The sequence below is a fragment of the Molossus molossus genome, unplaced genomic scaffold (assembly GCF_014108415.1).
Source record: "Molossus molossus isolate mMolMol1 unplaced genomic scaffold, mMolMol1.p scaffold_m16_p_7, whole genome shotgun sequence".
NCBI classification, from domain to species: domain Eukaryota; kingdom Metazoa; phylum Chordata; class Mammalia; order Chiroptera; family Molossidae; genus Molossus; species Molossus molossus.
In genome coordinates this window covers 65,669,635-65,688,760 of record NW_023425401.1, presented here as the reverse complement: position 1 = coordinate 65,688,760, position 19,126 = coordinate 65,669,635, and the positions used below count along the sequence as shown (strand labels likewise).

Below are 19,126 nucleotides of genomic sequence, written 5' to 3'. Positions count from 1 at the left end.
AACCTTATTACTCATAGTGAAGCATCAACATCATCTGGAATCAGAAGGCACATCTTAACAAGATCTCCAAATGATTCATGTGCATGTTGAAGTTTGAGAAATAACTGAGTGAGATCCGAGTGAAACAGGAACAAATCATTAAAAGCAATGGAAAGTTAAAAAAAATGAAAGGCCAGTCTGGCCAGTTTGGCTCAGCAGTTGGAGCGTCAGCCTGCGAACTGGGGAGTCGCGGGCTTAATTCCAGTCAACGGCATTTACCTCAGTTGCGGTTCACTCCCCAGCCCTGACAACCAATAGATGTGTCTCTCTCACATCAATGTTTCTCTCTCTCTCTCTCCCTCCCACTCTATTTGAAAATTGATGGAAAAGTATCCTAGATTAAAAAAAAAAAAATGAGAGGCCAGGTTGTTGAATTTCAGGGCCACCAAGATTGATGAGAGAAGAAATGACTAGGTCAATGGAAGAGATGAACAGAGCCATATGGGAATAATAGTTCACTTGATAGTAGATGGCCCGGAAGACTCGGAGTCCTGGTGGAGATTGAGGCAAATGTGTAAGAACTAACTAGACATTAGTTCTCGCAGTCTTTTAAGAGAAGAAGATAGTTGCTGTTGTAGTCTTATTCTCTGGATTAGTCTGTTAGGCAGTTGATACTGATCATAAGAGCAACATTGTACCTGAAGGAGCACATAAAATTCTGTGAGCTCATTTAGCTAGTATAGAGTCAGAGAGAGTCATATCAATATAAACTGTAGTAGGCACTTAGGCAGACATAAGCAGAGTAGGAATGATAAGCCAGGTGTGAAAGGTCACCAGGTGGAAAGCAATGGACAATTGTAGGGTGGGACCTTGCCTCCAGGGTGACCTTTCCTCCCCCAACATATTGCTAGTCAAGCAGTTTAGACCCCCTGACCTTTCATCTTGCTGGTTATATGGTTTTGAACCTCCCATGACCTTTCCTCCCCTGGCATGTAGCTAGTTATGGAGCAGACCCCCTCAGAGGAGGAACAAGGGCACCAAAGAATAGCTTCATAGAACTTCCATACAAGCCCTTGTACAACCACTCCCTTAAGCATTAAGCCCTCAGGACAATGAGATTCTGGCCCTTATCAAATAATCTTAGGAACAAAGCCTCAGGTCTGTTGACCACAGAGAAAGAGGTTTGGTCAAACTAGAGACAATCTCTAGGCCTCAGCTGTGTTTCAGCTCCAGACCCAGGAAAGCAGCAAAACCAGACAGAGCAAAGCAATCACTAAAGTCAGGGCTAGATGTAATGATTAATGAACCCCTGCCCTAGTGCTGAACAATCAGTAGAGACCAAGACCCCGCAGTGCATACCAGGAAAAACTGGTGAATATTCTATTGAGATCCTCCCCTGGGACCTTACCTAAGATCCCTGCCTTTAGAGAAAAGATAAAAACCTTTCAGAGGATCCAACACTCACTCATTCTCTCTTTTGAGCATACCTGCACCTTTCCTCAGGAGCGCTCTCTCTCTCTGGACTATGCCTCTGCTTTTCCCCCTCTCCTTTCCCTAAGCACAATCTCTCTGCCTTCTTTTTCCTAATCTCCTAGGGCATTTCTCTTGCCTCTACAACTCATGTCCTAAAGCCATACAGCTCACCTGGCTCACCTTTTCTACCTATGTGACCTTCTAAACGTTCTCTAATAATTTGGGTTTCTTGATTTTTAATTCTTTCTTTGCTGAACTCAAGTACTGAGGTTGCTGTACCAAGGTCCACTAACATTCTGATCCCATCTTGCAACTAAGAGAACAACTGTATGCCAACAAATTGGAGATTGTGAAAAATGAATAATATCTTAGAAAAACACAATCTTCAAAAACTGAACCAAAAAGAAACAAAATCTGAACAGATTACAACTACTGAAATCAAACCAGTAATTAAAAAACTTTCAGCAAACAAAAGTCCTGGACTGGATGGCTTCACAGGTAAATTTTATCAAATATTCAAAAAAGAACTAGCACCTATTCTGCTGAAACTATTTTAAAAAATTTAAGAGGAAGGATGACACCAGAGCTAATTTTACAAACCAGTATTATCTCAATTCCAAAACCAGATAAAGACACTATACTTTTTTTTTCTACAAAGAAAGAAAATTATAGGCTAATATACCTAATGAACATAGATGCAAAAATTCTCCAAAAATATTAGTAAATCAAATTCAGCAATAAATTTAAAAAAACACTATGATCAAGTGGAATTTATATCTGGGATGCAAGATTGGTAAAATATCCACAAATCAATTAACATTATACACCACATAAACATAATGAAGGATAAAAATCATATGATCATATCAATAGATGCAGAAATATTTTTTTTTCTTTTTTTTTTTATTGATTAATTTTTGTTACAAATGATTCTCCTTTTTTCGCCCACTGATTCCCCCCTCCCCCTTCCCTCCCTGCCCCTTCGCCAGATTGTTGTCCATGTCCACTGTTCATGCATACATGCATATAAGTTCTGTGGTTCATCCCTCTCTCACCTCCCCACTCCTTAGGGGATTGTCCTCAAACTGTTATGTTCATTATATTCCACAAATCAGTGAGATCATATGAAATTTGTCTTTCTCTGTTTGGCTTGTTTCACTTAGGATGATACTTTCCAGGTCCCTCCATGTAGTCTCAAAGGATAAGAGATCTTTCTTTCTTACCGCTGCGTAGTACTCCATTGTGTATATGTACCACAGCTTTTTAATCCATTCGTCTACTGATGGGCACTTGGGCTGTTTCCAGATCTTAGCGATTATAAATAGTGCTGCTACAAAGATGGGGGTACATATATTCTTTCTGATTGGTGTTTTATGCTTCGTAGGGTATATTCCTACAAGTGGGATCACTGGGTCAAATGGGAGATTAATTTTTAATTTTTTGAGGTGACACCATATTGTTTTCCATAGTGGCTGCACCAGTCTGCATTCCCACCAACAGTGTACTAGAGTCCCCTTTTCTCCACACCCTCGCCAACACTTGTTGTTTGATGATTTGTTGATGGCGGCCATTCTGACAGGTGTGAGGTGATACCTCATTGTTGTTTTGATTTGCATCTCTCTGATGATTAGTGATGATGAACATTTCTTCATATGTCTCTTAGCCATTTGTATGTCCTGTTTGGAGAGGTGTCTATTTAGTTCCTCTGCCCATTTTTTAATTGGATTCTAAAATATTTTATAAAATCCAGCACCCATTTATGGAAAAAAAAACTCTCAGAGAAGTGGGAATAGAGAAAATATACCTTAACATAACAAAGGCCATACATGACTAACCCACAGCTAACATACTGAACAGGGAAAAACTAAGTGTTTCCCTCAGAGAAAAAAGATCTATACTCAAAAAATTACAAGACACTGAAGAAATAAATTGAGGAAGACACAAATAAATGGAAGCATATATCATGTTCATGAAATGAAGAATTGACATCATCCATACTACCCAAAGCAATCTATAGATTCAACACAATTCCTATCAAACTACCAATGGTGTATTTCACAGAACTAGAACAAATGATTCAAAAATGTGCCCTGGCTGGTTTGGCTCAGCGGTTAGAGCATCGGCCTGTGGTCCAGAGAGGCCCGGGTTCGGTTCCCGCTAAGGGCATGTACCTCGGTTGCAGTTCGTCCCTGGCCCTGGTTGGTCGTGCGGGTGGCAGCCACTTGATGTGTCCCTTTCATGTCAATGTCTCTCTCTCTCTCTCTCTCTCTCTCTCTCTCTTCCTCTTTCTTGCTCTCTCTCCCTCCCACTCTATCTGAACAAAAAATGGAAAAATGTCCTCGGGTGAGAATAAAAAACAAAACAAACAACAAACTTGGAAGAATTAAACTATCGATAAACTATACTACAAGGCCATAGTAATAAAAACAGCATGGTACTAGCATAAAAACATATACATAGATCAAGGAAGCAGGATAGAGAGCCCAGAAATAAGCCCACGCCTGTATGGTCAGTTGATATTTGACAAAGGAGGCAATTACATACAATGGAGTAAAGACAGTTTATTGAATAAATGGTATTGGGAAAATTGGACAGATATGTGCAATAAAACAAAACTAGACCACCACCTTACACTTTGAGTTTATAAAAGAATAAACTCAAAATGGATTAAACACTCAATATCATAAAAATTCTAGAAAAAAAATGCAGGCAATAAAATCATGGACAATTCTCTTAATAATATTTATTCTGATATATATCCTAGGGCAAGGGAAACCAAAAAATAAATAAATAAGCAAATGAAACTACATCAATTTTTGCACAGCAAACGAAACCATCAACAAAAGGAAAAGACGATCTGATATCATTGAGTTGTCTGAATTAATACGCAAATAAATGGGGTTAATATCTAAAACTTATAAAGGACTCATAAAACTCAACCCAAAAATAAAAGAAAAAAAATCTTATTAGCAAATAGGCAGAGGCCCAGATAGAGTGGCTCAGTTGGTTGAGCATCATCCCACGTATGGAAAGGTTGCCAGTTCAATTCCCAGTCAGGGCACATACCTGGGTTGAGGGTTTGATCCCCAGTCAACCGATCAATGGTTCCATCTCACATTAATGTTTCTTTCTTTCCTCTCTCTCTCTACCTTCCTCTCTCTAAGCATGACCTCAGGTGAGGATTGAAAAAGAAAAAAAAGTATACCCTGGCCAGTTTTTCTCAGTGGTTAGAGCATTGTTTTGACCAAAGTGTTGTGGGTTTGATTCCTGGTCAAGGACACAAATCTAGGTTGCAGGTTTGATCCCTGGCCCCAGTCAGGGTCATGTGGAGGGCAACCAATCAATGGGTCTCTTTCACATAGATGCTTGTCTCTCTCTTTCTCCCTCCCTCCCCATTCCACTCTATCTAAAAATAAATAGAAAAATATCCTAGGATGAGGATTAAAGAAAAAAAAAAAAAAGGCAGAGGACTTGAATTGAAATTTCTCTAATAGACATATAAAAAGATGCTGAACATCACTAATTATCAGAGAAATTCAAATTAAAACCACAGTGAGCTATCACCTCATACCTGTCAGAGTGATTATCATCAATACATCCACAAACAAAAAGTGCTGAAGAGGATATAGAGAAAATAGAACCCTGTGCACTGTTGGTAAGAATGAAGATTAGTGTAGTCACTATGGAAGAGTATGGAGGTCCTAAAAAAATTAAAAATGAACTGCCTTATGATCCATCAGGTCACATCTCAGTATACATTCAAAGAAACCCAAAACACTAATTTGAAAAAATATATGCACCCCTATATTTACTGCAGTGTTATTTACAATAGCCAAGTTATGAAAGCAACCCAAATACCCATCAATAAATGAGTGGCTAAAAAAGCTGTGGTACACATTTACAATGAAATGTTACTTGGCCATAAATAGTATGAAATCTTACCATTTGTGATAGCATGGATTGGCCTACAGGGTATTATGCTATGTGAAAGAAGTCAGTTACAGAAAGACAAGTACTATATGATTTCTCATATATGTAGAATCTATAAATAAATGAAAAAAGTTAAATGGACTCATCGACACAGAGAATAGACATGGTTGCCAGAGGGGAGTTGGGTTGGGGAACTATGTGAAAATGATGAAGGGATTAAGAAGTACAAATTGGTAGTTACAAAATAGTCACAGGGATATAAAGAACAGCATAGGGAATATAGTCAATAATACTGTAATAACTATGTATGCTGCGAGGTGGGTACTGGAAATATCAAAGGGAACACTTAGTAAAGTATATGATTTTTATCTAACCACTATGATGTATACATGAAACTAACACAAAATAATATTAAATATAAACTTTAACTAAAAAAATTATGAATTAAAAATAAGTAGGCAAGAAACCTGAATAAAAAATTTATGAAAGAACAAAATTGTCTTATCAAGACACAAAGAAAGCTTAGTAGGCTTCTATTAGATCCACATACCAGCATGCCTCTTAGGAAGGGATTCCCTTTATATAAACAGTAAATTGTTAAGCATTTAAGTAGCTGCCCAAACATCTGTGCCTACACTAGAAAGTGTAATAACTCTGTACAAGACTAGAGGATTTTGTTGCTCTTGAAAAGAAGGCAAAAGGGAGAAGGAAAAGAAAGAAACAGAAGATGGTGAGATTCTTAAGCTATTCAGGATAGTGAAACTCCCTGGTAGCAGCAAAAGGCTATGCTTAAGAAAGATAAGGCCTTGTATGGAAGATTGTATACATTTTATCTAAAAACAAAAACAAACAAAAAAAAACTCCCATTTTATTCAAAATATTCAGTATAGCCTCCTATCCTCATGAGTGTATTTATGAATGTATCTTCCATCATATTGGAGAAAGGTAAAGTTCAGTGAGAATCACAAGATCAGAAAGCGGAGGACATGCACATAAGGCTCCTAGGATGCCAAAGAAACTTTGGATAGAATTTTAGATATACACAGGTTGTGAAATCAGGGGATTACCATGTTATGCATCTAAAAGGCAGTGGCCCCACTGATAACTGTTACCTAATAAAATATATTATTTTTGAAGACCAGCTAACTGCTTTCCCTGCACTCTCTTTTCTCATCCCCCAAACTGTCCTGTCTTTATATAATTGTTTGAAAGGTTGAGAAATATTAGATTAATACCAATGCATTAAAAATATTAACATGAACATTACGTAATTATTTATCCCTTGAGTTAGGTGTTTCTCAGGGGGAAAAAAAATCAATGATAATGGGAACAAAAAGGGCACTGACATTGAAAAAAATTTAATGTAAATTCTCAGAAAGGCATCCACCAAGATATTCAATGAGTAGCAAAATGTTTATCTCAATTCTGTTTATTTTTGTTTAATTTATTGATTCTCAAAAGTTGGGAGCCATGTCTGGCAGGTATGGCTCAGTGCATTGTGCATCATCCCATGGACTGAGAGGTGCCTTTTCAATTGCAGGTCAGGGCTCCATCCCCAAAGGGGGGCTTGAAGGAGGCAGCCCATTAATGTTTATTTCTTACATAGATGTTTCTATCTCTCTCTCCCTTTAAAAAAAAAATCAATTTTAAAAAAGCTTGGAGCCAAAGAATAGGGAGTAAAGAGCAAAAGTGGATAATCAACCAAAGAAGTTAAGAACTGCATGTATATTAAACATGAAACAAATGAAGGACCCTACTTTTCAAAAATTTACATTCTATTCACTCAAGGTCTATGATCTTTCAGACAGAATTCAGCAAGAAGAGGAGAGTGGGCTGGGCATCTTAACTAATTCCTGAGACCACCAGGGTCCTCCATGATAGATCTTCATATCAAAACTCAGACAACCCAAATTAGATACAAAGCTGTAATATTACAGAAAATTGGATTATATATTTGTAGCGAAAATGGCAGTGGAGTGAATGGAAGCTGCACAGACCATCTCCCATGACCAAACTGGAATTACAACTAAAATAAAGACAAATCATTGGGAAAAAGCAACAGAAATGTGTCTGGGGAGGACCTATACAACCAGGAACAGAAAAAAGACACTAAATCAAGCATGGTAGGAACTGTAGAGGTGTAAGAGGGCAGGCTGGGAGCTCACAGGTAGCAGCTGTTTTACCTGTCAGCAGCTCCCTTGGGGTTAACATCCCAGGTCAGCTCCACGGTACCGATGGCCAGGACAGAGCACTAAATTAGCTACAGCCACTCACCTTGGGCTCTGGCGCTGGAAGACTGGACTGGCCTGAAACTGTGTGGAGACACAGGAGCTTGGAAAGATGGAAGGGCAATGGAAGTTTTTTGCTGAAACACTCTCTCACAGGACAGTAGCCACCTTACCCAAAGAGCCCCTTCCCAGAGCCCTAGGCAGAAGCAATAGCCCCGCCTTCAGAAATTTAACACCACCAGGCCAGGACAGAGAAATGCAAATTGAGGCTTATTAATTGAGGATTATTAACAGCCAGCTAGCATCTGGCCTACCCTTTGGAAATCCTCTTAGCCTGAACACTTGAGGGATTTTTTACTCAACTGAGGGATATAACCTAAGGCTTATCGAGTAACTGAGACTAATAGCCTCCAGGCAAAAAGCTGGAGGATAACTGAACCTTTCATGGGCATGAAAATCTATCCAGGAAAGCAAGAGTAGACAGTGGTGTTTAACATGGGTCCTCCCATACTCATCCAAATGCAGTAAAAGGAGCAACAATCAGTGAGACAACAACATCCGCAGTGAAAATTTGGAAGACTTCAAAACACCCTGAGACAGCCAAAATGGTGAAACATATCCCACAAGAAAGAACAAGAGAACAATACCAAAAAGAGATAAATGAAATGTAATTAACCAAGATATGAGAGATAGAGTTCAGAAACATGATTATGATGAAGCTCAACAGCATGAGTAAAGAGCTCTACAGCATGAAAAAAATAGAGAAACATTAAAAACCAACCAACTGGAAATGCAGAATGACACATCAGAAATAAATAACATATTGGAAGAAATAACTGGCATAGCAGGAAAAAAAAACAAGGAATGGATCAGTGTTTTAGAAGATAGGGTAGAAAAAAAATCAACCAATCAAAAAACCAAAAGAAAAAAACAATTAAAAAACAGGAAGACAGCTTAAGAGAATTGGGGACAACTAGAAACAGAACAACATTTGCATCATAGGAGTTCTGAAGAAAAAGAAAATGAACAAGGGTTAGAGAATATATTTGGAGAAATAGTGCCAGAAATCTTTTCTATGTCGGTGAAGGAAAAAGGTATTTAAGTTCAAGAAGCACAGAGAAACACAATTAAGAAGAACCCAAAGAGGCCCATACCAAGACACATAGTAATTAAAATGCCAAAAATTAAAGACAAAGAAAGAATCTTAAGGGTAGCAAGAGATGAGCAACAGGTTAACTACAAAAAAAACCCGTAAGGCTCTCAGCTGACTTCTCCAAAGAAACACTACAGGCTGGAAAAAAAATGGCAAGAAGTAATCAAGGTTGTTGGGGTCAAGCGAGGGCCCTTTAAGAATAAGTTGGGCCCTGGCTGGTTTGGCTCAGCGGTTGGAGCGTCGGCCTGCGGTCCGGAGAGACCCGGGTTTGGTTCCCGCTAAGGGCATGTATTTCGGTTGCAGTTTGTCCCCGGCCCTGGTTGGTCGTGCGGGTGGCAGCCACTCGATGTGTCCCTTCACATCGATGTTTCTCTCTCTCTCTCCCTTCCTCTCTCTCCCTCCCACTCTATCTGTACAAAATATGGAAAAATATCCTCGGGTGAGGATAAAAAAAAAAAAAAAAAAGAATAAGTTGGCTGTACGTGCAGAACTTGTTTGCCTGCTTTCGGTTTGCTGCCTGAAGGACCTTGAAGTATCGCCTTGAGGAGCATTCCTGATATAAGGTCCCTGGTTAATGTTAGAGCAGTAAATACTTTTGATAATTGAGAATTGTTTTTCTCTGCTCATGCACCCTTTTCCTCCCTTCCTGCCTGACTTTTCCCACAAGTATATAATCTGTTACCTATCTGCAATAAAGTTGAGACTTGATCAGAATCCTGTCTTGTCTCCATTTCTCGTGTCTCTTGTCCCTTCTCATCCTCACTCCCCCTCTAGAGTCCTCGTTGCTCGACCTGCGGGACGGGTCACAAGGTAATGAAAAACAAGGATCTGAATTCAAGACTACTCTATCCAGCAAGACTATCATTAAAAAGAGAAGGTGAAATAAAGAGATTCCCAGACAAAAAAAAAGGCTAAGGAAATATATTACAACCAAACCAGCACTGCAAGAAATGTTAAAAGGACTGCTGCAATTAGTAGAAAAACAGGAAGAAAAATATAACCACACTAACCAAAACTGGCAATAAATAAGTACTTATCAATAATCACCTTAAATGTAAATGGACTCCAATCAAAAGACACAGAGTAGCTGATTGGATAAGGAAACAAGACTCATATATATGTTGTTTACAAGAGACCCATCTCACCAAAAAAGACTCACATAGGTAGAAAGTGAAGGGATGGAAAAAAATCTTCCAAGGAAATAGAAAAGAAAAAAAAGGTGGGGTAGCAATACTCATATCCAATAAAATAGACTCTAAAATGAAGGCCATCATTAGGGACAAAGAAGGCCACTAAATAATATTGAATCTATACAACACAAGGATATAACCTTGGTAAAGATATATGCATCAAATGTAGGAGCACCAAAATATATTTTAAAACTTCTGGAGTACTTCAAAGGAGAAACTGACAACAATACAATCATAGCATGGGACTTCAACACCCTGCTGACATCACTGGATAGATCCTCTAGACAAATAAATTTAAAAGGAAACAGAGACTCTAAATGATGAACAACATCAAATGGATTTAAAAGACATTGACAGAGAATTACAACTCAGAACTGCAGATTTTACATTATTCTCAAGTGCTCATAGGACATTTTCAAAGATACAGCACATGTTAGGACACAAAGTAAGTCTCTACAAGTTCAAAAAGACTAAAATCATATCAAGCATCTTTTCAGATCACAATGGCATAAAACTAGATATCAATTAACACAAAAACATTCAAACATATGGAAGCTAAATAGCATGATATTAAACAATAAATACATTACCAAGGAGATCAAAGAAGAAATTAAAAACTTCCTGGAAATCAATAAAAATAAAAACACAATACAAAATCTCCGAGCAAACAAAAGCCCAGGCCCAGACAGCTTCACAGGAGGGTTTTACCGAACATTCAAAGAACTAACACCAATTCTCCTCAAACTATTCCAAAAATTTCAAGAAGAAGAAAGACTTCCAAACTCATTTTATGAGGCCAGCATAATTCTAATTCCAAAACCAGAAAAAGACACTACAAAGAAGAAAAACTACAAGCCAATATCCCTGATGAACATAGATGCCAAAATCCTAAACAAAATACTAGCAAATCAGATCCAGCAATACATCAAAAAAATTATTCATCACGACCAAGTGGGATTCATCCCAGAAATGCAAGGCTGGTACAATATGCACAAAGCAATAAATGTGATATACCACATAAACAAAATCAAGAATAAAAACCACATGATCATATCAATAGAAAAAGCATATCACAATATCCAGCACCCATTTCTGATAAAAATGCTCAGCAATGTGTGAATAGAAGGATCATATTTTGACATAATAAAGGCCATATATGAAAGACCTACAGCCAATATCATACTCAAAAGGCAAAAGCTAAAAGCATTTTCCTTAAAAACAGGGACAAGGCAAAAATGCCCACTTTCACCACTCTTACTTAACATAGTACTGGAAGTCTTAGCCACAGCAACCAGTCAGGAAGTAAAAATAAAAGTGATCCAAATTGGAAAGGAGGAAGCGAAACTGTCATTATTTGCAGATGACATAATATTATACATAGAAAACCCTAAAGACTCCATCAAAAATCTACTAGATTAATAAATGCATTTGGCAAAGTAGCAGAATACAAAATTAACGTCAAGAAATCGAAGGCATTCTTATACACCAATGAGGAACTCACAGAAAGAGAAACTGAAAAAACAATCCCATTACCACCATCACGGCAAAAAAATTTAGATACCTAGGAATAAACTTAATCAAAGAAATAAAGGACCTATTTGCATAAAACTTCAGGAAATTAAAAAAAGAAATAGAGAAAGATATAATAAAGGGGAAGCACATACCTTGTTCATGGATTGGAAGAATTAACATCATTAAAATGTCCATATTACCCAAAGTAATCAATACATTCAATGCAATCTTCATCAAAATACCAACAACATATTTCACAGAACTAAAACAAATACTTCAAAAGTTCACATGGAACAAAAAAAGACCCCGAAAAGCCACAGCAATCTTGAAAAAGAAGGACAAAGTAGGTGGGATCACAATACCAGATATCAGGTTATACTACAAAGCTACTGTAATCAAAACAGCCTGGTACTGGCACAAGAACAGGCATATAGACCAGTGGAACAGAACAGAGAACCAAGAAATAGACCCAAGACATTCCTAAGAAGCCTGAAACACCAATCAGAAAAAATATATGTACTCCTATGTTAATAGCAGCACTATTTACAATTGCTAAGATCTGGAAACAGCCCAAGTGTCCATCAATACATGAGTGAATAAAAAAGCCATGGTACATATACACAAGGTGGAACACTATGCAGCTGTAAGAAAGAGAGATCTCTAATCCTTTGAGATGATATCAAGGGACCTGGAGAGTATTATGCTAAGTGAAATAAGCCAATCAGAGAAAGTCAAATATCACATGATCTCACTTATCTGTGGAATATAATGAAAAAAATAAGGTAATAAACAAAATATACCCTGAGACATAGAAAGGAGTCCGGTTCAGACTGACAAACCTCGGGGGGTGGGGGTGGAGTGGGGTTAGGGTTAGGGTTAGGGTTAGATAAACCAAAGAACTTATATGCATGTATGCACAACCAATGGACACAGACAACAATTCACAGGGGGCCGGGGAAAGGAGAATGTCCAGGGGGAGGAAAGGAGAATTGTCTGTAACAAAAATAAATTTTAAAAAATTGCAAAAAAAATTATTTTAATTTGGAAAAATGAAAATTGAACTATATTTATTCTGGTATTCTCACATAAAAATATATCGCAAATCTATTTTTAAAAGTGAAAACAGACCAGGGTCTGTAAGTATATCTAGGACCCATCTTGGTATGCTAGTTTTATTCGAGCTAAATTTGCATTTGTTCCTTAATTACAGTGCTGAACCAATACTTTACCAAGAGAAAACAAATTAATTCTTGGCTCCTGCAGATGTTCTCTTATTTCTTACCAGTAATAAAGCAGCAATCACCTAGGTCAAATAAGCACTTTATCTATTTTATGTCACTGGGTCAATTCACACAGAAGATGTACATTTATGTCTTCAAAGAACAGAAACAGAAACACACACACACACACACATACACACTTATCTCTTTTAACCACAATTATAAAAGCCAAAGATTGTAAATTTCTTTTCACATCACAGTGAAATAATTGACAGCACACCCAAGATGCCAGAGCTCTGGTGCAAACCCCCAGGATGGATAACTGAAGTCTATACAAAACTTTAAAAAAAATACATTCTATTTTTTTAAATAAGCAAAAAAATAAAATAAACTATAAACCTTATATTTGAACATATACATGAACACCTCTCTATGCAATGTGATTTGGAATTACACTGTAAAGCCTTCCAATTCAGAAATGCTATCTCCATACACATCAAAAAGTGAAGCCTAGACTTCCATTATTTAAGAATTCCCATGGGTTCCAACATTGTTCTTTTAAAATGCTCTTGACAGGGATTTCCATAAATTAATTAGTTGATGAATGCCTTAACTAGGAGCAAGTTTGGTGGAGCGTGTGTAGAGTAGAGTAGAAAAAGGAAACTGGAATCACACACTCTCCTGTCAAAGGTACCAGGATCTGAAAGAATAATCCACAAGAGGCAGGAGATAAAAGTTGGAGTCCATCTAATCAACTTATGTATCAGATTTCTTATTAGAAAAATGAGAAGGCTAAATTTGATTATCTTGAACTAGTCCAAAAATACCACTTTTGTGAAGTGAGGTAGGTTTGGCTAGAAGTGTAGGAGCAAACACAAGGGCTAAGAATGGGGAAAACAAAATGTTACTAATGGTGGTCAAAAAAACACTTTCAGAGAAAAGAAGGAAGTCACTAAGAAAATGTCTCCACAATTGTAATTTTGCCAAAAGGTTAATTAAATGTGTTAAAAAGAGAAATCATAGTTCTACAGAAAAATTATAATGTCCCAGGTGTAAAGAGATTATAAATAGAAATACAGAGGGAACAATTCTAGAATCATCTTGGGTCATAGCTTTCTTCAGATCTTTATTAAAACACTGAAATGAGCCCTGGCCGGTTTGGTTCAGCGGTTAGAGCGTTGGCCTGCGGTCCAGAGAGACCAGGGTTCAGTTCCTGCTAAGGGCACGTACCTTGGTTGCAGTTAGTCCCCAGCCCTGGTTGGTTGTGCGGGTGGCAGCCACAAGATGTGTCCCTTTCATGTCGATCTCTTTCTCTCTCTCTCTCTTCCTCTCTCTCCCTCCCACTCTACCTGAACAAAAAATGAAAAAATGTCCTCGGGTGAGGATAAAAAAAAAAACTAAAGTAATGATTAGCAGTGTTGATGGGTTTCCTGATAAATGGAAAACACTGACTTTTATGTGTTCTGTTAACAGCACTAGCCCTAAAATGACTACAGTAAAATTCACTCCTTTATTTATAGAAATTTTATAGTATCTATTATGTGCTTTTACTGGATGTGAGAACAAACACAATGATGAAAAAGACACCTCTACTCTTAAAATTGCAACATAATGCAGAAGATATGACAAATACATTAGTAAATACAATGAGGTATACTGTAACTGGGCTAAGTAAAGGTTAGGTTTTTGGAAAAAGAGTTAGAGTTCTTTTTATTTTTGAAAGATCATAGTTCCTTCACATACTAATTCACACTAACCAAAGTCAGAAATTTCTAAGGACAAGTTTAGACACTTATTAAAGAACAGCAGTTCCTGAACCATCTGCTTTGTTCAAAAATAAAGATCTGTCACAGGCAAATTTTCATTTTACTCCAACCCTGTGAGAATATTATTGTCAACTGGGGTAGGTAACATTTGGTTTATAATTGACGTGGTGAACAAACTACCCTTTCTAAAATGGCTACAATCAGTGCCTCATTTGGGTGAAAAAGGAAAAAAAAGCAAACTATCCTGACTCTAATAGTTACTCACGTTCAACAAGTTTCTTTGATCCATTTAAGTGTCTTATTACTAATCTTCTGATGAAGAAATATGTAAAACACAGCATTTAGAGTGAACAACAGAACCTTGTTATAGTTAGACAAAGATATATGACACAATACCTTGAAAGTTTTTTTTTAAAGGAAATCATTTCACAAACTCATACCATACAAAACTACAGATTATAGTAGACCAATACTATATTCTTGCTGTATTCTTACCTGGTAAGGAACAATACTGCCATGAGCTGTGCCCCAACGTTTTGCTTCTTTTTGGCCAATAAGATAATTAGCAGCTACCTGGGTTAAACATGCCACCTACCAGAGGGAAAAAAAAAAGCTAGTGTATTTATACTCACTTATTAACAAAAGGTTATAATATGAAAGTTCTAATTTGATTTCACTTTATGTCATTGTAGAAGATAAAAGAGAGAGAAAACTCCCAACAGTTTAGAAAATATGCAGACATCCACCTTTCATTATACAAAAAAAGGGAGAACAGTATTATATTTAGTGCATGAGACTAACTACTAAGTAATGGTCACCTGAGAAATATAAACATAGAAACATTAACTCCTGAAAAGATCATCTAAACACAGAAGCAGATGGAATCTGGTCTAGCCTTTAGCATCAAACCCTTAGCAAAATACATCAGCAACCATACAATCCTTTCCCCTCTCCACCTGTCCTTTTACTTTCCATCAAGATGACACAAAAAGAGAAGTGTCATCACTGAACAGGTAAACCAAAGTCAGGAGCCACATTACTTTAAACTTGTCATTAAATAAATAAATAAACAAACCTCTATTTCGTTTTAATTCATAGTGAATCACCCTAATTTAAACAAAAATTACTGTACCTTTCCCAACTTGCTTCTGGCCCCTGGGCAGAGAAGCATAGTTCAAGAAGTATAGTTCTATGAAAGGGGTTGTCTAAAACCTCTATTGCTAAATTTCATACATAGATCTTGAAAAACCTACAATGATTCAATTCCATATAAGGATAACATGAAGATAATAACTTGTTCCTAGAGATCTACCACAAGAAACTTATGTTCCAGTGAACATCCATGCCTCCAAGGGCCCAGAACCATGGAAAGGAAGTGACCTAACAACTTTTCAGTTTCAAAAAAAGAAGCTTCTCAACTCCTAACATAATGAAGATATAACATGACCTTTATTTTCCCATTCCAAATCATCAGATGTGGTTGGGAATCTACCAAGCCAGCAAGTCAAACATATTCCACAGAGATTGGCTCCAGCAACAACAACTCAACAGGTGATTTTCAAGACTTGGTGCCACAATCTATTATTTCCCTTTGCCTGGCATGGCACCTGTGCTTCCTATGAGGGTTATCAATGGGGCCCGGTCTGAATGAATCTCCTTACAGCAGCAGCCATTCTCCTTTACCATATTCTTGGGATTTACGCTGACTTTTATGTTCATTTAATGCTCTGTTGAAATTGGAACTGCCTTATGGCTGCTGGTTCGGCTGTACTGCCCAGGTGGCAAAACTAATAAACTTTAGTCATCCACTTCTGGACCACCATCTGGTCTTGGGCATTTGAACCATGGAGCATTACAGGAATGCCTGGAGCTGCCTAGAATTAATCACCATTTCACAGATCACTTCTGTGCCTTTCAAAATGAGAAACCAAATCAACATTTGTAGTGAAAATGCACTGGATGGGAAGTCCAGATTCATGGTTTCTAATTTCAGTCAACCCCTAAATAGCTGTACATCTGTACATGTATAATTTAATTAGTTTGACTTTCAGGTACATTCTCTATAAATATCTTCAGCATTTGACCTAAACCAAAACCAATTTTTTCAAACTTTTTATAAAAGAGCAGAACTCTTATATTAAGCCACATAATACATGAAATCCTAATATACAAGCAGATAATAGCCCTGAGTGCTCTGAGGCAGAGGCAGACCTAGAATCCCACTCTAGGCAACATGAACTCAGAATACAATTTGCAAAATAGTAAATGTTCTTAAATTTGCTTCCAAGTTCTATACACTTCTGACTCATTACTCTTCTTAACAGTCTGGCAGATAAAAAGATAGCAGGGATGCAATAGTAGTAATTTTCTTGTGAGGCTTTTCCTGAAGTTGGGGACATTTTCTCCATTCTGAGGTTTTTATATTTTCATATCTATAAGAAAGGCCCTTCATTATTCTAGCTATGTTGTGTGTGTATGGTGGGTGGGGCAGCAGGGGGCGGTTCCTTTCAAAAACATTCTGGTTAAAGCACTTTCTAAGGTGCTCTAGTGTTACTGGAGGCAAAGAATTCACATTAATACAAGTAATTATTTGCAAGCAATTAATCACAACAGGCTTGGTGTTTCCATATCTCTAATTTCAAAGTCAACTAACAGTCAATACAGCAACATCAGCAAGGACTGCATGAGGTAGTGGTCTGACTGGGTGATCACAGGTTAACCTGTAAATCCTACATTGATCTGAGAAAACTGCCAGGGGCAGTCATAAGCTGGATTCTACCTTGCTATCCCATTTCTTGCTCACTATCTCATTCTCTCTTATTAATATTGGCTTCTGTGTTTCCAACACTGCCTCAATAAGTTATCTTTGACAACTACTAATAAAAGTATCCCCATTTAGACAGTTTGAATGAAGGGTAAAAACTCATCTCACAGATTGTTTCTAAATTATTTCTAAATGGAATACTATATCCATTTTCTCCATACAGTGATGATTCATTAAAACAAAAAATATTTCAAAACTAGTGAGTTCCTACTGGGCAGAATGATTAAATAAGATTTGAAGACAGTTGTCATCCAAAACCAACATGTGACTTGTCAGTGAATAGTCAGAAGAAAAGTTGGAGGAAAAAAAATTCTACTTTGAAAAAAGAGAGCAACTGGGCTAAACTTAGTAACCCAATGTTTAAAAGAGGTGTAACGGATATGAAAGTCATCTACTATTTGCAAGGATGTATATATATTAAGGCAGAATAAGGGGGAGAAAGTCACCATCTATGATCTGATTATTTTTGAAAAATCAGAGGCTTCCTGTCAATCAATGACAAATTTTCCTCAAATCAAATAAACATAAAAGGTGATTTTTTGGTTAATAATTACATAATGTACATCCATTCTAAATATTGCATTAGATCATTACTATCATCATGTGGATGTTATATAATTTACTCAGAATATTGCATTTCTATGGTTTCATCTAAACAAACAAAAAAAGCCATCTTTCATTTAATGATATTCATTCTGACAGCAAAACTATTATTTTAAATAACGTAGTAGATCTTGATATTCTTTGTCTGACCAGAAAACCAATGGGATGAAAAATTGGACAGCTACATGCAACTTACACCATACCAAAAAAAAAAAACACCTCAAAATGGTAAAGACTTAAATGTGCCTCATGAATCCATAAAAATCCTAGAAGAAAATGTAGACATCAAAATTTCAGACATCACAGGTAGCAGAATTTTCACTGATGCAACACTTAAGGCAAGAGAAAAAAAGGAAAACATGAACACATGGGATTACATCAAACTAAAAAGCTTCTGCACAGCAAAAGAAACAACCATCAAAATGGAAAGGGGACCCACTATATAGGAGAGTATAATTGCCAATGATACATCAGATAAGGGGTTTATTTCCAAAATATATAGAGTACTCATACAACTCAACAAAAGGAAAACAAAGAATTCAATTAAAAAATGGGCAGGGGACATAAAGAGATACCTCCCCAAACAGGACATACAAATGGCCAAGAGACATATGAAAAAATGCTCAGTGTCACTAATCATCAGAGAGATGCAAATTAAAACATCAATGAGGTATCACCGCACACCTGTTAGAATGGCTGCTATCAACAAATCATCAAACAACAAGTGCTGGCCAGGGTGTGGACAAAAGGGGACTCTAGTACACTGCTGATTGGAATGCAGACTGGTACAGCCACTATGGAAAATACCATGGTGTTACTTCAAAAAGTTAAAAATTAAACTGCCATCTGCCCCAGTGATTCCTGTTCTAAGAATATACCCTAAGAAGCCTGAAACACAAATCAGAAAGAATGTATGTACCCCTATGTTCATAGCAGCACTATTTACAATTGCTAAGATCTGGAGAGAGCCCAAGTGTCCATTAACAGATGAGTGGTTAAAAAAGCTGTGGTACATATCCACAATGGAATATTATGCAGCTGTAAGAACGATCTCTTATCCTTTGAGAGGACTTGGAGGGACCTTGAGAGTATTATGCTAAGGGAAATAAGCCAATAAAAGCCAATACCACATGATCTCACTTATTTGTGGAATATAATGAACAAGGTGGGCTGAAGAATGAAATAGACCAAGAGACATAGAAATGAGTATGGTTCAAACTGACAAACCTCAGAGTAAGGGGGGTGGGG

At 37.2% G+C, this 19,126-nt stretch overlaps 1 protein-coding gene across 2 annotated transcripts in view; it reads right to left on the bottom strand.

Moving 5' to 3' along the window:
- The window catches only part of SUGCT (succinyl-CoA:glutarate-CoA transferase), a 1,135,530-nt gene that overhangs the window by 926,901 nt on the left and 189,503 nt on the right, over positions 1–19,126 (bottom strand). For both annotated transcript variants that reach the window (XM_036246586.1, XM_036246587.1), the window contains exon 9: positions 14,947–15,042. In XM_036246586.1, the coding sequence (XP_036102479.1) occupies positions 14,947–15,042 (96 nt within the window). The remainder of the gene's footprint in view (positions 1–14,946; positions 15,043–19,126) is intronic.